The 24,446-nt window shown below is 40.5% G+C and overlaps 1 protein-coding gene across 2 annotated transcripts in view; it reads right to left on the minus strand.

Moving 5' to 3' along the window:
- Nucleotides 1-14,749: 14,749 nt before the first annotated feature.
- Nucleotides 14,750-24,446, minus strand: part of fgf16 (fibroblast growth factor 16) — a 162,770-nt gene continuing 153,073 nt past the window's right edge. For both annotated transcript variants that reach the window (XM_039765747.1, XM_039765746.1), the window contains one exon: nt 14,750-15,525. In XM_039765747.1, the coding sequence (XP_039621681.1) occupies nt 15,280-15,525 (246 nt within the window). In that variant the 3' untranslated portion in view covers nt 14,750-15,279. The remainder of the gene's footprint in view (nt 15,526-24,446) is intronic.

Raw genomic sequence — 24,446 nt, forward strand, 5'->3', positions numbered from 1 at the left:
CAGCAATGTCGGGCTCATAAGCAGTGTCCTTACAGTATGACCTACGAGGAGCACTTGGTGTCTCAGCCATGTGGGTACCACTTCTGAACCCTGAGTGGAGTGCTTCCTGGTGATATCAGCTGAGCTCTTACTCTCAGTTCCCATTTTTTCTGCTGAACACCACCATTACATTCCCCCAACCTACAGTGCAAATATTCTAACCTAAATGCTACAACAGCCACAATGTTGGTATTTGCATTGCAAATGTGTGGACTGTAGTTGCAGTGTTGTTGAGAAACAATGGGGAGTGAGAGAGAAAAAGCTCTGCCAAGAGAAAAACTCACCGCCTCAGCCACTGAAGTACCACTTCTGAACATTGCCAGTGGATCACTCCCTTGGCACTCACTTTTTCTGCACAAAAGAAGCACAACATAAGGTCAGCCAGTGGAGAAGCTTGTATGGTGCTTTTAATTGGCAAGGGAACACAAAAGGCAGAACTGGCCTACCATTTCGACCATTTGTGTGGTTGCATGGGTCCTGTGCCTTTCTGAGACATTAAGTAGATTTTGAAAGTGAAATATTCTCCATTCCAGCCTCTACTAATACAGATGTTTTTACAAAATGCATTTATTAAATTCAGTTTATTCTTATGAAAATGCACTTCCTCTTCCAAACTTAGTGTGCTATACACATTACAAACATAGTACAATTACAATATAATGTAAAATGATATACAACAGTAACACTTTACCAGAGAGAGACATTGCTATTTTGTGACTGTAGACGTTTTCCTTAAAAACTACAGTGGAGTGCTCCTGACTGAGAAGCTTCACTGAACCTTTTCTCTATGAAGATAAACTGTGAAAATATGAATGTTTTGTCCTGTTTGTGTAGTAATGATTATTTTACTTAGTATGAACTTTGCATAGTTTTGAGCTCTAATAATGGTTGGATTTGTTACTTGAGCCTGAGGGGAGGGGGACAAAAGTGAACTGGTACTTTTCCTTGAATTGCACAAATTTTATGCAAGAAATGTATACTAACAGCAGTTGATTTCTTAATTCCCTGTTTTATTTTTGGCAAGAATGTTATTTGATGCTAGAAATGCACCAATATGTGTTCTGCAATTACTTGGCAGTTTACTAGTTAATTGTTTAATATGAAATTTAATAAAGACCAAAATGGTGTGTTTCTTTTATTTAAGCACTGCCTATTTATTTAGACAAGCTTTGGTGAACTGATAATTAAACTGATCCCTTTTTCTTTGAAGGTTAATATTGACACAATTTAAAGACCAAGCGTAAAAGTTAGGGTGTACTGCTTTGCTTTGTGGTTTTTAATGCTATGTGTTTTGTCTATATATTTTTTTTCTTTGTCTCTCAGTGTAAAAGAAATTATAATCTAAGTCAGGCATGTCAAACTCGCTACCATTGGTGGGCCGCTTCGACTGCCATACGTGTGTCAGCGGGCCGCACTGTAACAAATACTATTATACAAAGTAACTGTAGCTTTCTTTCCAATACTGAAAACTTTAAAAAATGTAACACTTAAAGTTTAAAGAAAAGCAATTTATTTCCATACAATCTCCGTACAACAGCGTACAATTAGAGTCTTAGCCTCTTGGTCCTTATATTATTATATTATATTCATTATATTATATTCATTGCTTATATAGAAGTCTTACAGTGTGAGATTTATTTCTTTTGTCCTGACACTTGGCATCTCTTGTTAGTAACCAGTTTGTCAATATCAGGCTTGAAATCTTGTGCAGTTGCAACTTTTATGAGGGATTAAGGTGCTCGACAGTAAGTCTTGAGCGATGTGGGGTTTTGGTAGCTTTCATTGACGAAAACAATTGCTCACAAAGGTAAGTGCTTCCAAACATTGACAGTACTGTCGATGCCAACTTACGGATCTGCACATACGAGGGTGGGAGGTAAGCATACAAGTCTGGCACACCAACTTCGTTGTATTTTGCCATCAGAGTAGAATCTGACTGCAGTTCAATCAATTCCATTTGGATTTTCTCAGGCGCATTCTCAACATTGTAAGAGTATGGTGACGTAAACAGCACAAAGTCCTGTTCGTGTGAACTGAAATCATGAAAATGCTCACTGAGTTCATTGCTCAGTAATACAAGTTGGGAAACAAACGCTCCAAAAATCTAATTTTACTTTACTAAGTTGACTTCAAAGTTTATATTGTAAAATAAGCCGATATGTAAAAAGCCCCCTGACCTACACTAATTTTACAAACTCAGAATCACAAAAATCCGTTAATAAACAACTTACCAACTTCTCGCGTCCACTTCAGATCTTCAGCTGTAGTCTGCACTAACTGTTCGTTACAATACTATCACAAAATTACATAAAATTAGAGCAACAAAACGTTAAAATATGTGAGCTATTACTACTTGTGATGGTCAGTTCTGCCCAGTGGCCAGTCTCAGCAGCCCAGCCAGTAGTGTAGCCCAGTGGTCCGCAACCTGTTTGACACCAAGGACCGCTTTACTAGAAGCATATTTTTCCAGGGACCGGTGGGTTGTTGGAGGATGGAGTTTATGGGGTGATTATGGGAGGGTTTGTAGGGCAGTTTTACACACAATTTGCATTACATTTCTATTAGAATTAAGTTATAATTTAGTAATAGAAATTATACAGCTTACCATAATGCAGAATCAGTGAGAGCCCTGAGCTTGTTTTCCTGCAACCAGACGATCCCATCTGGGGAGGATGGAAGACAGTGACACGCGAAGTGTGTTGCTTATGTTCAGTCTACTCCGTAATCTCATTTTGGTTGCTGTCACTGCAGAAAACGTGCATCACAAAGATAGGATGTTGGAAATGGAAGCAGCTTCAATAGCTTCTTTCGCGTTATTTTAATCTTCTCCTTTCTACAAGTTATGCTAACAAGAATTTTTCTCAGCATTGCCTTGTGATGATACATTTTCAGGGTGCGAGTGATGCCCAAATCCAATGGCTGAAGCACTGCCATGCAATTGGCTGGGAGGAATTCAACGTGAACATTATCTGAATGTGGGAGCATGTTGTGGTCAGCACCGTTATCCTTTTCTTCTTCTTCTTCATATTGTGAGGTTTCTGAACTCTTTTGGGAACTGGGATCCCCACCCAACGTGAATGACACGCTGAAGTGCGTCCCGAAGCGCTATTGCCACGTGTGAGATTTTTTGTCCGGGTCCCAAGAGAGTTTAAAAACCTCATACATTTTTGAATGAGTGCCGCATTAATATGAATGTCTCTTGAACGAGCATCACTGCAACCACATAAAAACGGCTTTTTCTGCGTCTTCAAATGCAGCAGTTCGCATACGTTTGCAACCTGAGATTGTTCTGCTTTTTTGCATATAACAAGTATGCCGTTTCTATAGAAGGGTGATAATGAGTTAAATTCTAATGGATGTTTTTCAAATATTGACGAGCAGTAAGGAAAACGTATCACTTAAAACCACACAAAAGAAAAACAGTACGAGGAAAGTTCGAAGAAAGAACATTTTTTTACAATGTTTATGTTTGGGGATCGTTGTGCAAATGTCCACAACTGAGCTGTGACCACAGAACTAACTGCTCTGTGGATGATTCATTCAAGCATTTCAAGGTCACTTCGTTGTAATGAAAGTATCTGCTGCTGAATGTACTTCGTAGTAACGAGATTTCTGTGGACTCGTGTAATATGGAGAAACTGTCAGAAACATAAAAATACTTTGTTGTAATACTCTCCCTTAGCGGTCTCCCTCCTCCTTCTGCGCCGCTGCAAAGCCCCGGCCGCCTAGCGTTCTGAAAAGTGTCCTCAGTGAAGGGGGCAGCCTTATTGCTGTAGCCCTTCACTGAGTGAGTCTCCGTTGCTGGCAGTTCTCTCACGACCCGGTAGTGTGCCGCGGACCGCAGCCTAGCACTTCAGTTGCAACTTCGCAGCTGCAACTATACTAGCAGATGACGTTGCCGGTACCGTAATGCCATGGGAAAATGTGCTTTTGTCAGAAGGCAGAAGTAAGAAAAGTCAATAAGTAACGCCGAAGATGCAGAATGATTCAATCACAAACGATAGTAATCATTTTGTACAAGCTTAGTGCTAACTAGGATCTGTCATGCGGGCCGCACACATTTCTGTTGCAGGCCACGTGTTTGACATGCCTGATCTAAGGCCTTGTTTAATGCGTCTATCCCTACAGAAGTGGGGTACAGTACAGACAAAGACTCATTGCAAGACCAGGGGCCTCATGTATAAACGGTGCGTACACACAAAAATGTTGTGTATGCCCGTTTCCACTCTCACAATGTATAAAAACTAAACTTGCCGTAAAGCCACGCACATTTTCATGCTAGCTCAATCCCTGACATATGCAAGTTCTCCACTCAATTTTGCAAATTGGTGACACCCAGCGTCAAAGCTGTGCTTTTGTTCCTGTGTGGTTTCCCTTTCTTTTTTAGATTCATATCCCTGACGCGGTTTTATCAAATACACTGAAGTTAACCGCATATTGTTTATTAGTTTAAGGCATCTGATTGTAATTAACCTGTAACAATATAATGGTCCACAGAAAGGCCAAACTGTTCCAAATACTATAGCTGCTTTAGCGTTGTTACTCTCACTGCACCACTCAGAGTATTTATCCCACTGTTTCTGAGTGTGGAATCACAGCTCCACAGCAGTTGATCGGAAACAGAATTATTGGGATATGGCATCTAACACACGTGCACTGTCTGTTGAACTGCTCCCATACGGCAAATGCTTCAGAGCCTTTCCTGTACGGACCTCGCAGTTCACAAACAGTTTCATCCCAAGAACTATAAACGCACTCAATCAGTCCATCAAGTGCTCCTTGTAGAACTGTTTGTACTTATAAGTACAATCACCTCACTGTAAACTCGCGATAAAATTATAATATTGCACAACCTGAGCCACTTTATAAAGTGCGTATTTACATATGACGACTGGCTTCTAAGTCAATTTAGATTTCCAAGCACTATCTTCTTGGAGCTCTTGATATCATTTTTAAGATGAAATGCAGCAAGGTATGTTTATTACATTACACAGATAAAATTTTAACATTTAAATCTACAGTATATTGTTAATAATTAAACATGTGAGGACATGGTGTCGCAGTGCTACCGATGAGCTGGTGCCCCATTCAGGGATTGTTCCTGCCTCGCGCTGTATTCTTGCTGGGACTGGCATGACACTGGAAGGATAGAATAATTAAACATGTACAAAAAGATATTTCAATGTTCCTTAAAAGTTTTGAAGCATTGGCTGATTGTGTGGCAGTTAGTTACTTGGAGAAATAAAGGAAGGACAGGAATTGGGTGTTAGTACGTTTGAAAGAGACAGTAGTACTGCTGAAAAATTATTTCATCGAAGCTTGTGCAGCAGCATCCTGCGGGAGGCTGGAACAATCTCTGGATGGGGCGCCAGCTCGTCACTATCACTGCCCCACCATGTCCCCATGTTTAATACATGCTTTAATTCCTATCATCATGAAAATGACATCAAGTTACATCTTAGTATGTAATATCATGAATGTAATGGATTCTGTGTCCTGTCGGAGGAAGAGAAAGACGGTTTAAGAAGCACATAGTGCTTCATACGCAGAGCACATAGAAGATCAAATACAAAACAAAGCATTTAACGTGCTACTTTAGTTACGATGGGATTTGAGAAACTAGTAAATTAAAAGATTTAAGATTAAGTTTATGACGTTCTCCTTTAATGACAAAATAAACTACGTGAATAAAGTGGAAATTTCGAGATTAAAGTTGATGTTTCAAGCTTTTTCCCCGCAGTGTCCCTATTTTTTTTTCTTCTCTGTACCGTAATAAGCTTTCATATGACACTCAGACGGTGGGCTACGACTCGCCTTTTCAAGGCGACTTTGATATCTGACATCTTTTTTATTTCGGGCACTGTGCGACCTTGTGAACTTGAACATTAGAGTTTCTCTGACACTCCCGTCACTCAATCAGCTTCCTTTTGTTGTTTATACCACTGTTTAAACCAACAAATAGTACGCTTTTCCTTGCCCCCACTTGGTATTCTCTGAAATTCTAGTATTTTCCCCTGTGCTTTTGCCATTGTCTTATCACAGGATGCTGAACTTAAGGGCTATTTATATTGATTTGCATATTCAAAGAGGCGTAATTCTGGGAGGAGTTGGGGAGTGGCCGCAAGGCGATTGCATGTGTGTTACTTTTCACACTGACTGGGATCTATGGAGTGGAAGAATGTGGAATTTGGTGTTCACACAAATTTATGCATCTGGATTTTTTTGTGCATACGCACATTTCCACTTTTGTCAGTACACAATGTTTTAGTGTAAATTCTACGCATGGCGTTATGCATGAGGCCCCTGGTGTTTTGCATATACTTTAATCATTAAAGCATTTCAGTTTTCAATCCGTATAATAATTACCCAGTTACCAATGTGTAACATCAGAACCCCACGCAGGGATCTTGGAAAAAGGGACGGGGACCATCACAGGGTGAGAGACTCCATAGACCTGGGGCCTTATGTGTAAATGGTGTGTACGCACAGAAATGTTGCGTAACAACGTTTCCACATTCAAATCGTGATGTATAAAACCTAAACTTGCCGTAAAACCATGCACATTTCCACGGTAGCTCATACACTGACGTATGCAAGTTCTCCACTCAGTTTTGCAGACTGGGGGAACCCAGTGTCAAAGCAGTGCTACTGTTTATGTGTGGTTTATCTTTCTTTTTCAGATCCACGTCCCTGACGCAGCTTTATAAATACACTGAAATTTACCGCATATTGCTTATTAGTTTAATGCATCTGATTGTAATTAACCAGTAACAAGGTAATGGTCCACAGAATGGTCAAACTATTCCAAATACCATAACTGCTTTAGCATTGTTGCTCTCACTGCACCACCTTCTTCTTTCAGCTGTTCCCATTAGGGGTTGCCCCAGCGGATCATCTTTTTCCATATTACTCTCACTGCACCACTCGGAGCAGCTGATCGGAAAAGAGAATTATCGGTATACAGCATCAAGCACACGCTGCCTCAGCCATGCTGCCTATCTGAACTGCTCTCATAAGACAAACGCTTCAAACCTTTCTTGTACGGACCTCGTGGTTCAGAAAGAGTTTCATCCCAAGAGCTCTAAACGCAGTCAATCAGTCCATCAAGTGCTCCTTGTAGAACTGTTAGTACTTATAAGTACAATCACCTCACTGTAAACTTGTGATACAGTTATATTACACAACCTGAGCCACTTTATAAAGCTTGCATTTACATATGATGACGATATTTTTAAGATGAAATGTTGCAAAATATTTTTATTATATTATACAGATAAAACTTTAACTACATTTAAATAATCTATATTGTTAATAATTAAAGGACATGGTGTCGCTACGCTAGCAAGAATCTGGTGCTCCGCTCCGCTCGCGCTGTATGCTTCACTGGGACTGGCGTGAAGGATAGAATAATTAAACATGTACTACGAAGATATTTCAATGTTCCTTAAATGTTTTGAAGAATCAGCGCTCTAAGTTTACAGATGGCTTAACGTCTATTACAGAGCTGATTGTGTGGCGATCGGTTACTTGGGGAAAGAAAAGGAAGGACAGGAATTGGGGGTTAGTACGTTTGAAAGAGACAGTACTGCAGGGGCGGCCTTAGGCATGTGCAAACTGTGCACCTGCACAGGGCCCCAAATCCCAGGGGCCGCCACACCAATATATACTGAATATAAAACAGAAAGAAAATAACGACACAGTTAAAAACGCAGCGGCAAATTTCGGCAAAAGTTAAATGCTTGTGTCATGAGCACAAGGCGGCTATGCAGTGTCTGCAACGGACATGGCCGTCAGCCGTGCATAAGATACCATATTGACATTGGCGGGCAAAGAGCCTACCGATTCTTTCTCTGCCCAGGGCCGCCACGAGCCTAGAGCCGCCCCCGAGTACTGCTGCAATAATAATTTCATCGAAGGTCGCACACAATCACTGCATCACCATGTTACCATGTTTAATAACATGCTTTAACTCCTAGCATCATGAAAATGATATCACGTATACATCTCAGTATTTTAGTTATTCAGAGAGCTTTAATATCATGATTGTGATGTATTCTGTGTCTTATCGGCGTAAGAGAAAGCTGGTTTAAGAAGCACGTAGAGATTCACACAAAGTTCAAAGACGATCACATACAAAACAAAGCATTTGACGTGCTACTCTAATTACGATGTGATTTGAGAAACTGGTTAATTAAACAATTTTAAGATGAAGTTTCTGATGTTCTATTTTAATGACAAAATAAACTACGATATTGAAGTTGACATTTCATGCTTTTTTCCCCCCACTGTTTGCCTTTTTTTTTTGTCTGTACCCTAATAGGCTTTCATATGACACACAGACGGTGGGCTACGACTCGCCTTTTCATGGTGACTTTGATATCTGACAATTACTTTTTTATTTCGGGCACTGTGCGACTTTGTGAACTTGAGCTTTCGAGTTTCTCCGACACGCTATGTCACTTGATCAACTTTTTGTTGTTTATTCCACTGTTTAAACCAACAAATAGTACGTTTTTCCTTGCCTCCACTCAGTATTCGCTGAACTTCATCTATTTCCCCCCATGCTTTTATCATTGCCTTCTCACAAAATGCTGAACTTAAGGGCTACTGATATTGATTTGCATATTCAAAGAGGCGTAATTCTGAGAGGAGACGGGGCGGGACAGCAGGCGCGTGCACATGCGTTACTTTCATGCTGACCGGGATTTATGTAGCGGAAGAACGTGGAAGTGGGCAAACACACAGATTAATGCATCTGGATTTGTTTTGTGCATGCGCACATTTCTGCTTTTGTCCTTACACCATGTTATAGTGTGAGTTCTTCTATACTAATATACTAATTTTACTTTCATGCATTACATCATGTTGACCTTGTTTGTAGCCTTTTGCTGTCTTTCTGCTGATTCACCAGTCCAGCTGGTTTCTCACACGTCTGCCAAGGCTACCTTGTTCTTTGCTTCCTATCTTGTCCACACAGCTGCACGGGCAGTTTCTATGCGTCATTCCTGTCCTGTCCTCCTTTCCCACACTAGCAATTCTGCCTCAAGCATAAAAAATAATGCAATATGACTGACTTTTTTTGTTGAACTATTTGCTTGACATTCTATTTTATGCTAAATCTAATGTTTCAGAAGCTGTTAATTACTTTTATCACTATTTACGCTAATGTGCTATGTCATATAAATTTTTTCCTTCCATACGTGAAGGTTCAGTATCAGCGTCTGTGTCTTCTAGCAGTGCGTTCAGCCCCCCTGCTCACAAGATATCCACTTTCTCTGCTAAGGGTGTTTGAGGTAATTAGTAAAACTATTACGTGAAGTCTCAACTACAAGAACTGTCTTAATATTAAAGTCACGTTCCAGTTAAAAAAGGAGAAATGAGACTCTGTGCCTAAAATGACATTCACTGCGACGTGAACTCGGGAAGGGATTTGCATATTTCCCCTTCTGTACTGCGTAATATTAGTAAAGGATTCAAGGAATCTGGAGGAATTTCAGCACTTAACACTAGAATTACCAGAGCCTACGAAAAAACTCGTAATTCCGTCCCACCTTAAACTGCTTCTTAAATCCCTTCACACCTCTCCGCCAGCGCCCTTTGTCTTCTAAATGTGCTGATAAAGAGAAGCCGGCTATTCCATCCCCCCACCAATTTAGAACGTGCACGAACTTCTCTCAGCTCATGCCTTGATTGAGTATCTGGGAGTGAAGTGGAGTTTTAGAGTGAAATAATAGATCGTTGTTTGGAACACACGCATTTCATGTCTGTTCCGTTTCTACAGTAATCTGTGTCAACACATTGTTAAAACAGAAACTTTTTTTATATTCTAGTAGTAGATGACAAAATGTAGGCATAAACTATATAATGTATGAAGCCTGAAGTCCAAATAGCAAAGAAACATTTTCACAAGAATAACACAATTGCACTTTTATTCAAACATATAACTGCAGAAACAAAAAGCCGCCTTAACATGCGACATTGACACCAGTTTACTATAACTGACTCCGTGGTTCAATAGATTCAGCCCCCGCTTGGGAATCAAGGAGTCACTGGTTCGATCCTGCGCCCTTCCGTTTTGAGAAGTAAACTGCTCTTAGTCTTACTGTTTTAGAATAAAACATACATTTGATTTCAGTCTGTAACAGCCGTGCAATTTATGATCTTTGTAAAGGTTAGCTTTTTTTTTTATTCACTTTTCACTCTCTCAGTCGCTCAGAATCAATCCATACAACCCCATCTGACACGGCTGTTTTCACTAAAGACGCGCTTATAGCTCTGCAGTGTACCACGATGCATACTAACGCCCCCGGTTCTGACACACAAACGCTGGCGAAGCTGCCTTCTTCGATCTCACCGCCACTTGCTTTTCTTTTATTCAGTTTTATTGAGTGTTCCTGCCAGTCCCCGCATGTTGCTGTATGCTTTTTCTTTTGTCCTCCAGGACATGCAGAGGAAAGAATGGTAAAGACCAGTAACTTCGGCGCTATATGCAATCATCAGACACTCCCCATCTGCCCGTGTCGCTCAAACACAGGAACATATATTGGTGTAAAAGTATAACAAAAGTGCACTTTTATTCAAGTGCACTTTTTCCATCGCCTTTTCCTGTAAGAAGCAGTGTACACACTTCTCTCTATGCTGTGGTTTCTATTACACACCTGAAAGAAAGACAATATATGTGAAAATATAATCGCACTAATGCAATATTATTTGAAAACGAACAGCGCCAGATCGGGTGTGAATTTATGCAGGAACTGGAAATTCTCTGATGCGGACCTTCCCCCAGGGAAGAAAGTACAGTGTCAGGTGCTCATTCAGTGTAATAGAAACCATAGCACAGAGAGGTGTGTACACGGCAACAAGTACACGTGTCGTAAATGTAGGAAGGACGGTCCTTGGGTGTGTGGGAACTGTTAATATTTGAATGTGATGATTTTATATAGCACGGAATGAAAATCTGCACTTCTTAGCATTGCACCATGCAAGATGTCGTATCAATCGCCTACTGTAACTTGCTTTCTTTTTCTTCGGTTATACAGGTAGTTTTGAATAAAAGTGCACTTGTTTTGTTTGCGAAAATGAAGTGTCTGCGTGCACTTTTCGTGGCATTACACGTGTATTTTTGAGCATGCCCGTTTGAGCAGTAAAAAGTATTGAAAAGTATAACAAAACAACGGGCAGATGGAGAGTGTCTGATGATTGCATATAGCGCAACTTACTGCTCTTTACTATTCTCTCCTCTGCGTGCCCTGGAGTACAAAAGAAACAGAATACAGACGCGCTATAGCTCTGTGCTGTACCACGATGCATACTAACGCCCGGTTCTGACACACAGGCGCTGGCGAAGCTGCCTTCTTCGATCTCACCGTCACTTGATTTTCTTTTTATTCAGTTTTATTGAGTGTTCCTGCCAGTCCCGCATGTTGCTGTATGCTGGATAGAGAGAAGTGTGTACACTGCTTCTTACAGGAAAAGCGATGGAAAAGTGCACTTGAATAAAAGTGCACTTTTGTTATACTTTTACACCAATATATGTTCCTGTGTTTGAACGACACGGGCAGATGGGGAGTGTCTGATGATTGCATATAGCCGGTTGGTCTTTACCATTCTTTCTTCTGCATGTCCTGGGTGCAAAAGAAAAAGCATACAGCAACATGCGGGACTGGCAGGAACACTCAATAAAACTGAATAAAAAGAAAAGCAAGTGACGGTGAGATACGAAGAAGGCAGCTTCGCCAGCGGTTGTGTGTCAGAACCGGGGCGTTAGTATGCATCGTGGTACACTGCAGAGCTATAGCGCGTGCCTTTAGTGAAAACAGCCGTGTCAGATGGGGTTGTATGGATTGATTCTGAACGCGACTGAGAGAGTGAAAAGTGAATAAAAAAAAAAGCTAACCTTTACAAAGATCATAAATTGCACCGGCTGTTACAGACTGAAATCAAATGTAAGTTTTTATTCTAAAACAGTAAGACTAAGAACAGTTTACTTCTCAAAACGGAAGGGCGCAGGATCGAACCCGTGACTCCTTGATTCCCAAGCAGGGGCTGAATCTATTGAACCACGGAGTCAGTTATAGTAAACTGGTGTCAATGTCGCATGTTAAGGCGGCTTTTTGTTTCTGCAGTTATATGTTTGAATAAAAGTGCAATTGTTGTGTTATTCTTGTGAAAATGTTTCTTTGCTATTTGGACTTCAGGCTTCATACATTATATAGTTTATGCCTACATTTTGTCATCTACTACTAGAATATAAAAAATGTATTTGTTTTAACAATGTGTTGACACAGATTACTGTAGAAACGGAACAGACATGAAATGCGTGTGTTCCAAACAACGATCTATTATTTCACTCTAAAACTCCACTTCACTCCCAGATACTCAATCAAGGCATGAGCTGGGAGAAGTTCGTGCACGTTCTAAATTGGTGGGGATGGAATAGCCGGCTGCTCCAAGCTTCTCTTTATCAGCACATTTAGAAGACAAAGGACGCTGGCGGAGAGGTGTGAAGGGATTTAAGAAGCAGTTTAAGGTGGGACGGAATTACGAGTTTTTTCGTAGGCTCTGGTAATTCTAGTGTTAAAGGGCAAGGGCACAAGCCTAGGCTGAACACCTGTGATCAGAGACGGCACTCCAGCAATAGAAAAGAAGAGCGTTCGTGGCTCACCTCACAGAGGAACTTTGTCGTCGCTTCTTACAAGAAAAGGTGAAGGATAAAGCAAAAGAGGATGCAACATCGACCAGCTTCTGTTCCAGGACCACCGCTTCCCCCAGGAAAGCAAACTCAGTTAGTGTCAGGTGCCCCTCAATGTAATAGGAACCACAGCACAGAGAGTAGATTGTACATTGCAACAGCTACACATGTCGAAAATATAGGAAGGACGTCCTTGGGTGTGTGGGAACTGATAACATTTGAATTTGATGATTGCGTATAGCGCGGAACTGACCTCTCTGTACTATTCTTTCATCTGCATGTCCTGGAGTACAAAAGAAACACCACCATGCACCAAAATGTGGAGACTGGGCAAGATCAGGGGAAAAAAATTGGGACACTGGTTACAACTGCAAGAAGGCATGCAAATGAATATGAAAAATATAATGTTTTCCAAATTGTACTATACAGGTCATAAAATGAGTTATTCCAAATATCATATATACCCATGGCTCTGGGGTTTTTTTTTTTGACATCATGGACCATAAGGTGCATACTAATTCAGTCTGAGCAGGAACACTCAATAAAACTGAATAAAAAAAATTCAACTGACAATGAGACAGGAAGAAGGCAGATTCACCAGCGTTTGTGTTTCAGCTTTTATCCCTCCAGATTGGAGAATTTCCAGTTCCATTGTCTCAAAACACCACTCACATGTACAGTTATTCCCAGTTTCCGATAAAAACTAACATCGTCAGATCTTGTTGTATCGTGAGTTTGACTGAAAGAATAAAAGTAAAAACAAAAAACACTTAACTTTTACAAGTGCTATGAATTTATACCAGCTGTTTCAGACACAAATCAAATCGATGTATTTATTGTATAATATTAACAATAAGAGCAAGCTCACTTCTCAGAAACTTGTGGGGAAGCTGGTTTCAAACTCAAGACGTCTGGATTATAACTCAGCAGTCGTATTGCACTTGTACCTTTTGTGAAAGTGTTTATTTGGTATTTCACCATCACTCTTCAGACATTATACAGTTCATGTCTACATTTTGTTATTTATTACTAAAACGTGAAAAACGTTTGTTTTAATAATGCATTTACATAGATTGTTGTAGACACAGAACACACATGAAATTATTTCCCTTCTACAACTCTAGGTAGCTCACTCTCAGACAATCAAGGCTTGAACTACAAGACCTTCTTTCCCATTCTGAGTTAATGGTATAGCAGGCTGCTTGCGCTTATCGACACATTTACAAGACAAAAGACACTGATGGAGAGGTGCGAATGGATTTAAGGTGAGCCGCGTTTGAGTTTTTTTGTAGGCTTGGTTAATTCTAGTGTTAAACTCATGAGCCACTGGTATATCTCAAATCTGTTACGATCAAGTCATAGTTATTTATTTCATGTCTGTTGTTTCTGGAACCTTCATGTGGGTGGGTCTTTTAGGTACCAAAAATGGTTCCTCTATGGCATCACTCCGTACACTGGCACCTTTATTTTTAAAAATGTTGTATGCCATATTCATGTCTCAGCATAGCTAAAACACAAGCCAGCATTCAAATCAAGTGGTGAGAAACACAAGCAGGACCTGGCCTACCTTGGTCAAGGTTTTCAGGTTTGCTGTTTGGATCTGCAGGAGGTCCATTTCGCTTTGCCTTGGAACATCCTTAGAGTTGCTATGGACTCTCGTCGTCTTAACGGCTTCCTCTGAATCAGCCCCAGCACAACCCGCTTCCTGCGGGATCCGCCTGTAATCGCCATTGCTGCACTGCTCACTGCCCTCTGGATTTTCCCGTCTGTCACCATCGGCGTCACAGTGGCTAACAGACACAGTTTGAAATTGGAAAGAACAGAATTCTTCATGGGGATAAACAAAGCTATTCCACAAAATAAGCCAGCAGTTCTTTATCAACCATTTTATTAGTCTTAAATCTAAGACCTCTTTTTATTTTAAGCCAGAAGGATTAAGTGAGGTGTAAGGTACTTTATTTTTGGTTTTACTGTTGTTTAAAACTACTATCAAGGGTAATACAGTGTTGGCTTGTTTCAAATAAATTATTAATTACAGTGGTGAGTTGAAGAAAATTCAATCACAAGTCTTTTATTACAGCAAGAAACCTTTATTGCATTTTCCCCCACATACTCTTTATGATCATATTTCAGTAGAATCAATAGTTCCTGATATTTTTCAAGTTTAAAAATAAATCCTTTGTAATAAATAAATTTATATATAATAAATACAATGCACATTTTATAAATACATGAATCAGTTTGTAAATCCTCCTTTTAAAATGTTCCCCAATATGGAACAAGTCATCTGTACATTTTTATCAAACCCAACGTGTAGATCTTTTCAGCCGAGAACATTCTCTTCTGGTTTTTATAAATATATCACTGAAACTGAAAGTTTTTCTTGCAGTACATCTAGTCTATAGCAGAAATTCCCAGAATGACTATTAGCACTAACTGCGCGATGCATTTCAAAAAAGTCAATCTGATAAAATGGATTACGTTGCGGTGGTGTGTTGAAGAGCTTACAGAAGGTGCAGGGTGAGAAGCTCAGCAGCGCACTCAATATGTCACCTGTGGTGGAACGGGTCTCTGTAAGACACATTTGGTTTTTCTGCCTCCACTTTCCTTGGTAGAAAATGGGTAAATTTTTGGTGTTTTTTTGTTCTGGAGCCTTCTCTTGGAGAACCATCTTTATTCAGAGCCACATAGTAAAATCTTCCTGTATCTGCATGCTTATACAATGTTGAAGTGTACGTGTTGTACCAGTTCTCTTCAAACCATTCACGGAAGACACATTCAGTCGTTAATTTCTTCTGTAAAACAAAAGAATAGACTACGTCATTGTTTACCTCATGAGCTGAAGATCCCAGAATGCCACATAGAATTCAGAAAAGGGGCTGTGTCCACATTCTGGATGGTCTGTATCACCTAATGTCTTATCCAGTTAAGTAGCCCCTTCAGCAGGAAAATGTGGGGATGCTTAACTCTGGCGTCTTCAGTTAGGCCAGCAAGTCTGTGGACACCGACACGATTTTAGCACTGCACACCACCACAATGGATCTGAAACAAAAGTGTAGACTTTCAGCTTTACCAAAAATATTGTATGGGCTGTTTATGAATGATAGCCATTGTTCTCCATAGCCCCCAAACCCAGGGGCTGCCAAGCTGTTTCATAGCTAGGTTGGCGTGGCTCTCTCATTATTTCATTAACAGATTGACTCCAAGTTTGGAATTTGCATTTGGATAATATGAGGTCCAAAGAGATGGCCAAGCAAGTAAAAGGCTGAGAAAACAAAAGCAACCCTTTAGAGAGAGTAGAAACACGAGGAGTGGACAAATCAACCATTTGGTGTATTCTTAAAAAGAGGGAATACACTGGTGAACTAAGCAACACCAGAAGGTCTGGAAATCAAAAGAAGACAACTGTGCTGGATGGTTGCGGACTTTTATCCTTGGTGAAGAAAACTTCATAAATTTTAGTGAGTTAGAACAACCATTGCCCTAGTATACAATCAAGAGAAGACTCCATGACAGTAAAGGTGCAAACCACTGGTAAACGCCAAACAATGGAAGGACAGATTAGAATTTGTCAGAAAACATTTTTTAAAGCCTTTCCAGTTCTGGAAGAATTTTCTTTGGACAAAGGATACTGAGATCAACATATACCAGAATACTGGAAAGAGAAGAGTATGGAGAAGAGAAGAAACGGCTCATCATCCGATAAACACCACATCATCGGTAAAATATGGTGGAGGCAGTTTCATGGCATGATCGTGTCACTGGTGTTTATTGATGATATGACTGCGGACAGAAGTACCAGGATGAATCCTGAAGTCTACTCGGCTATACTGTCTGCTCAGATTTAACCAAATGCTGCAAGACAGATAGGACGACAGATGGACGACAGATGGACAATGAGGTAAAACATACAGTGCACCGAAATATTCTTCAAAGGCCAAGTCAATCAACTGACCTCAACTTAACTGGACGTGCATTTCACTTGCTGAAGACAAAAGTCTAATGAAGAGGCCAGACAGACATTTACTGCAGTTGTCTTCAGTTGCTGCCAAGTATCACTAGGGTGGAAGTCCAGCATTTGGAGATGGCCATCAGGTCAGACTTAGGGCAGTCAATGACTGGAAAGAGTTTTCAACCAAATACTGAAAATGATCCTTCTGTGTGTGACTGTCTATTTGACCAGATACTTTTGAAAACAGGCGGCCATGTATAAAAATGGCTGTCATTCCTAAACGGCTCATATTATATTTCTGGTAAACCAAAATTATGAAAACTGTGTCACTGACCCAATACTTACTGACTTGACTGTGTATGGTCAAATGTGAATTTGGAGTTTGGGTAATGAAATTGAAAATTGTAGCCATCAGTTTCAATATAAGAATGGGAGCAGAGAGTCATCTGATATGACAGCAGCAGGGAGATGGCCGGTGTGAAGAATACCAGCAGTCAGGGACATTTAGACAAAGCCATGTTTGTTACCATCGGCGTTCAAACCTTTACTGCTTAAGTCACAGTTGAGAAAACATGCCAGAGGTCAACAATCACGAGTCTTCTAAATATATCTAGCACAATATATTTCTTTCAGGACAATTTGATCATTTTTTCATATATTTTAAGTGAAAAGTCAAACAAAATGTCGCCTTTTATTGGCTAACTAGAAAGATTGCAATTTGCAGGCTCACAGGCAAGATGTGAAGGAGGGGCCTGAGTTGCCTCGAAAGCCTGCATATTGTAATCTTTCTAGTTAGCCAATAAAAGGCGTCATTTTGTTTGACTTGTCACTACATTCATAATGGCTAACACGGTACAACAAATACATTTTAATATGCACAAATTTATCTGACCATCATGTCCATCATCTGCTGGTGATCTTATCCTTCAAAGGAAGAACAACAGATCTGTGAAAATGAACAAATGGGAGTTTCTCAAGTTTTTACTCTGCACCTTATTTTCTGCCTCACTCTGCACTGTCTGTGCAATGCGGCCGCAGAGAGCTTAAACAACTCGGCACAGCCACATAAAAAACGTCAAGGGGTGAGCGAGCTATCTTGAAGGCTTTTACTGGACGTACTTCGTTGTAAACTGAAATATATAGAAAAGAAACATACAGGCATTTACATGTGTACAATCAAAGACAATAAAGAATGATTTACAAAGCTGTGTACATTAAACAATAGAGCTTTAAAAGACACTTACAAGGCGAGTGATTTCCACGGTTGGATCAAGACAAAGAGAAGTGCGCAGACAGAGGTTCAAATTGCTGTGTACCACAACTAACTAGACACAGGGGTTTATATACCCGATGGATACGTTTTACGTGACCGAAACAAGAGATAAAGGAGTGCCTACGTGAGACACATGGGGTGTATTGTATTCAAATGTTTATTATGGGACCTACGTGCCTTACGTGAGCTTCATAGACTTTTATAGCACCACTGTGAGTGTGGGACGTGACTGACTGGTGTGTTAATAAATGACAAGATGAAGGGGGAGCGCAGTTCACAAATAATAGCTGACAGCTAACAAGATGTGGGCCAGAACACCTTATTTGTCAGAGTTCGGGTCGCTCCAGAATGGGCAGCACTGACATCGATATGACAGCATCAATAACTTCAGCAAGATTTATAACTTACATTTTACTTTGGCCTCTGCACTACTGGCTGGCTTTATTTATATGGTGCTGTGATTTCATTATGTAAAAGTTTCTGTGACCTTCTCATGACGAGATTTATAAAACCTACTGCTTTCCGTATCTTCTGTACCAAATCAGAAAAATCAGGAGGCAGGTTCAGCTTCTGAAATGATGTCATTTTAAAGCGTATTGAAGGCTTCAACAATGATTTCTTTGAAAAGAGTTTTTCTATCAGTAACCACAAGTAGGTTAGAGAAGTTGTATATAATAAAAAGGGGCTTTATGTTAAAGCGAGTTGGAGCTTCTGCACTAAGCTGCCATGACAGATAAGCTCTCCTGCCATCATTAAGTGTATTCAATATATTTACAGTGTGTCTTGCTCAATTAAAGGTTGTATTCAGTGCACACTCCCACCTTCTCTCTTTCATATAAATCACTATTACTACTACTGTTACTTCTACTATTACTACAGTTAACCAGACATATTATATTTTAAAGTGCTGCTACCAGAGTCTTGACTGGCACTAAAAGAAGATGTCACATTTCTCCCATGTCAGTTTCTCTTCATTGGCTCCCTAAGGACTACGAGGTGGAGTTTTCCATTGTCCTATTTGTGCTCATTGGCTCACCTGCCTATGTTGCTGAACTCCACTGTCCCTACTCGCTACTCCCTACACAGTCAGAGTCTTTCAGATCCTTTAATCAGTTATTACTGTCTATTCTATTCACACGCTTGATGCTGTGGGGTGATCGCCCTCTCAAAACAATCAGCCTCCACAATTAAAAACAGACTTTTATTCGCCTGCTTTTAGGTTGCATTGACAGTCTTGCTTAACTTTGTACTTTTAACACTAGAACTCCTGAAGCCTACAAAAAAACTTGTAATCCCAACCCACCTTAAATTCCTTTGCACCTCTCCATCAGCGTCTTTTGTTTTGTAAATTTTTTTTTTCTTTGGTTATATTCTTGAATAAAAGCACATTATACACTCCTTGTCATAATAAGTATAACATGGAAAAAGTTTCTGCTTTAGGTACGCATTGAGCATGTCTTGCCTTGCCTCACATTTCCTTTCATCCTACACTTACCCAGATCTTTGTAGACACAGAACACGCATGAAATGCATGGATTCTAAATAATAATATACTGTATTATTTACCCTATACAACTCCAGGCACCTCACACACAGATAAGGAGCCTTGGCTTGAGCTGGCAGAACTTTTTGCCCGAGTTGAGCTCCGACAATGGGGATGGTATAGCAGGGTGCTTGTGCTGATCGACACTTTTACAACACAAAAGACACTGATGGAGAGGTGCAAAGAGATTTAAGGTAGACCAGGATTACGAGTTTTTTCATAGGCTTCAGGGATTCTAGTATTAAGTGTGTTGCTTTATTTTCTGATTTGTATTGTAGATGTATTTTAATGGATGTTAACTTTCATGCATTGCTGTGTGTTGCTTTTGCTTTTGTTATTTATCCTTTTATTATTCTATTATATTACGTCTTACCTCTTGTTGACTGTATTGTTGTACAGTGCTTTGGTCAACTTTTAGTTGTTTTTAAAGTGCTGTAAAAATTTGACTTGACTTAATATAACTATTAATTTAGCAACAAATGAGATATTCCTGTTTTTATTATTTGTAGTGCAGTATTTAGCATTGCTGCATCCAAAAGGCGCTTTTCCACTGCATAGTACGGCACGACACGGTTCAGTTCAGCTCACTTTTGGGGGGCTTTCCACTGGGAACAGTACCTGGTACCTGGTCCTTTTTTTAGTACCACCTCAGCCGAGGTTCCAAGCGCGCCAAACCGTTACCAAAACGTGACGTGTAAACTCTGCTGGTCACTGATTGGCCGGAGAAAATCATCATTACTGCGTCACTGAACTTGCGACATGAGACACAACAGACCCGCTAGATTTTTAGCACAGCCAGCGAAGGTTCGGACACACCATTTTGTTTTAACCAAAAATGGCTGTTTCGTGGTCTATTGAGGAAGTACAGACGTTCCTCTCCTTGGTAGCCGAGGAGCGGATCCAGCGAGAGCTGGATGTGGCGACGCGGAATGAAAACGTTTTTCAGGAGGTCGCTAAGCTCTTGGGTGCACATTGCTACCATCGGACTTACAAACAGTGTAGGGACAAGTTAAAAAAAAATGAAGAGTGAGCAGTAGAGGCGGCGCAACTATAACGACACGTGAATAATCCCGGCCACTCTAAAGCGGTACTAAACTGCAGTCGAAACGCAAACCGAGCCGAACCAAGGTGAGCTGTACTGAACCGTGCTGTGCCGTACTATGCAGTGGAAAAGCGCCAAAAGGCTACAGTCCCAAGTTTTAAACATGGCTCAAGTACTCTTGATTGGTTTTTTTTCTCCTACATGAATCCTTCAAGACAAGAATGTTATTTTATTGGCAGCGGTTTACGGTCCACCTGATACTGCTAGCTTATGGCCTGGCTTCACACAATCCTGCAGTGGGGAAATGCGATCCCGTATGTTTTGTAAATTGTAGCTCTTTATTGATAATCCAGTGTCCATGAGGGCCGCACAAGACTATACATTGATTTCTGTTAATTCGTTTCAGATATTTTATCTTGAAATGTCACAAATTTTAGAGAGGCAGAACACGGTTTCAGTATACTCTTTGTTGAATTTAATTGGGATGCAGCAATATTTAGCAGAGGTAGCATTTTTACAAGCTGTAGTTTACTCAAAGGTAATTGTGTGTGTTTTGCTCAGGCAGTCGGCTTTTTTCCACCACATAATGGAGAGTTTTGGCTGTATGTCCATTTATTCCTCGACTCTGTTAACTTAGTGTCACATGGAGTTTTTCAGTAATGTGGGGAAAAACAAATGGCTCCTCACAATGTTATCAGTGGGAGACAGAAGATAACATTGCAACCTGTAGTGTGTTTAAAAAAATGTCAAGATTCCTGTCTTAGTCCAGGAATTCACCTCTGCGGGGCGGCTGCTCACAAGCACCTCGAGCCTCTCCGTTTGTGGGGTCCTTGAAAGTTGTGCAAAGGGTCAAATTATGCACTAAAAGTAAACACACAGGTAAGCACACATGTGCTGTGTTTTGTCTATTTATTATTTTGTGACAAGTTCAAAACTGAGTAAAGGTGTGTGCTGATAATAAAAGCTGAACAAAGTTCGGGTTTTGACCAAAAGAAGCCGTGCATATGCACTCCTCCACACGAGATTAGGTCTGTTTCAGCAGTGGCTGCGAGGGCACACCTGAAGGCAATTGGCTTCAACAATACCTTCTTTAATTTTGGGAGAAAGGAGTGCCATTATTTCAAAATCCACACAGTTTTCACACAAATCTCAAATCGTTACCTAAGCAAACCGTCACTTTGATTCATCATTCCCTGAATCTGTTATGGTTGTGTGTCTGAGTTGTCTACCAGTTTTTTTAGCTTTATTCACACACATATACGGTAATTCCTGAGAATTACAGAACATCTTCATATAAAACACTGGAATGCTTGATATGACTTTGTGTAATGGGCCTTCCACTGGTGGGGTTGCTAGTATGTACCAAATATGTAACAACAAGGACCAAAACAGAGGGAAGGGATTTGCCCTGCTAGATCACGGCCTGCAGTCGGACCACCCTCTCCCTAATCCTGTCGAGCAGTTCCCTCTCCTTTACAGCAAAAGCTAACTGAAGTGCCATGCTACCCACCTAGGACACATGGCACAAGACTACTCGCAGAATGCTTGTAAATGTGAAGCACTTAAGCTTAAAAGATGAACCTTTCATATCTGCATGTTCACCTTTTGCACTTAAACTTTGGGTTAGAATTTACATGACTATGCATTTTTACTTATATTTTATTGTTTGTTCTGTCAGATACAGTTCTAAACCTAGCCTGTCCTAAAATGTCTGCCTTTCCAGTTCCTATGTTAAACAATCCTTGCCTAACCTACTCAACACATTGGTCTCCTTGGGTTCAGATGTAACCCATCATGGCCGGAACACGTCCCACTTGTGCCCCATAAACCTATACCCTTCTACCCTACACCAAGATCATCACCACATGTTAAGCCTTGTAATCTCTCCAATGGCACAAGCAGAACTTCAGTGGAGACTACCTTGTCAGTTCTGCTCCACAGCCTGGAATCTAATAGACTTCCCTAATTTATGGAATTTGTTTCAACATAGACAATGACCACTGGATCCACTCCCCGTTCTGGCCAAGAGTCTATCAACCCTTCCATGGAAGTCTTGCACCTTTGCACCCAGAAGGCAACACACGGTGTGAGAGTCTCTGTCCCTGGAGCAAAGTGAAGCGTCAATCCCCCTAATGACCGAGTCCCCAACTATCACTACACTCTCATTCTGGGAACTGGTTTTGAGGTGGTCCTTTGGGGCTCCTCATGCCTGCCTACCACCAGAGAATCTTCAGAGACACCATCCAGCTCTGCAAGAACCTGAAAACGGTTTGACACTTCCAATTCTGGGGTTGATGCCCACAGACAGGGTGCCTACAGTATCTTTGTTTCATGAAATCCTTCACATAGTTAGATGTTCAGTTTTCATCTACAAAGAGGAACAGAAATATTGCAACAGCTCCAAGCTGTCATAAAACAAATTTTTAAAGCAAAACATCAAAGTACAACAGAGACTATAACCTGGCCAGCTGTTCAAGAATTTTTTCCATGGCTTAAATTTTAAACTGTTTTTCTCTTGCTGACTGGAGAAGATTAGTGCCAGAGTTGTACTGGTGAATGGATGTCCAGATGGGAAAAATGAAAACTGCAAACTTAGTGTGGTGGTTCAGTTCTACAAATGGAGGAAACCTTCATGAAATAAAATACTGAACATAGCTAATGGCAAATCAATAATGGGTGCCCCAACTGCATACTGATTACACTCTTTACCTTTTATCAAGAAGAATATCCAGAGATCCAAGAGGGAAACAAAAACTAAATGAACTAAATTAAGATGCATCTTCAGAGGTCAGTCCCCTTTAGGTTTGCTTCTGTTCATATTGTATAAAATACTTTGAACATTAAAGGTTCCTGTTACCCTCTTCTCCAGTTTCTGCTGTACCACATTCAGATCCTCATAAACAGAGTAGAATATGAACGTCAGGCGTGCTCCTATACTAACCACCTTGGCAACCGCTCAGCATGGCAGATTAAGAGCTTCTCCCGAGTTATAATAGGCTTGTGGCAAATGGAAAAAAGTACAATATGTCTGTAAGAAGTAAGTGTATTAGACAGTCTCAGCCCCATTATGATTACTTCCACTCTCTTGGCTCAAAGGAACAATCGGCCCCCATGCTATCTCTGCAGAAAGCAACGTTAATGAAATCCAGCCGGCCTCGGTGCAGGTGGGAACAGTTCATACAATCTCAAAGATGTCTCCTGCTAGTTTTATTATGTTAACTGTGTTTTTCTTCAGCTGAAAACCACATGTGAGTACTGTTGTGAAAAAGTACACACAGAGTTTAACCCCAGCGGTTCATTTTTATGATGCTGTTTTATTAAATGCAAGTAGCCATTCAAAACTAGCATGTGGGATAAATGCATCCTGTTTGCTATAATAGAATTTCACCTTGATGTCTGCAAAACTCTCCTTGTATTCATGTCAGTCAGTGAAAAAGTGGGAGAGAATACTATATTAGTATATCAGTATCATGTAAGAATCTAAAAAGAAACGGTCAGGATAATAAATACATTTCCTTCCTGCATAGCCTTCGTCCTCAAAGCTAAATTATTGGAGACGCTTGCAGGACGTCCACAGGTGGAATTTCAGAGTTCGGTGTTTCCACAACTGATATGTTTAAAGTACTGCATTTCAGGTTTACAACAACACGGTATTAAACACTGGCAGTGTCACGCTTGTTGATTTACTGTATCAGTCACACAAGAGACGCTGCAGAGACCTAGACGGGAGTCGAGACGTAGTTAGTGGACCCCAAAACCAAAATGGAATCTAAACTTGAAGTTGAAGATCAGAAAATATTCACCAGTCAAGGGCAACTCTCTTTAGGCACACATTTAGATTCTTAATAGGGCTGCTAATTGAAATTAACTGCCTATCCATTACAATTTATCATGTTTCCTTCAAGC

Source organism: Polypterus senegalus, chromosome 10, assembly GCF_016835505.1.
Source record: "Polypterus senegalus isolate Bchr_013 chromosome 10, ASM1683550v1, whole genome shotgun sequence".
In the NCBI taxonomy this organism is placed as follows: domain Eukaryota; kingdom Metazoa; phylum Chordata; class Cladistia; order Polypteriformes; family Polypteridae; genus Polypterus; species Polypterus senegalus.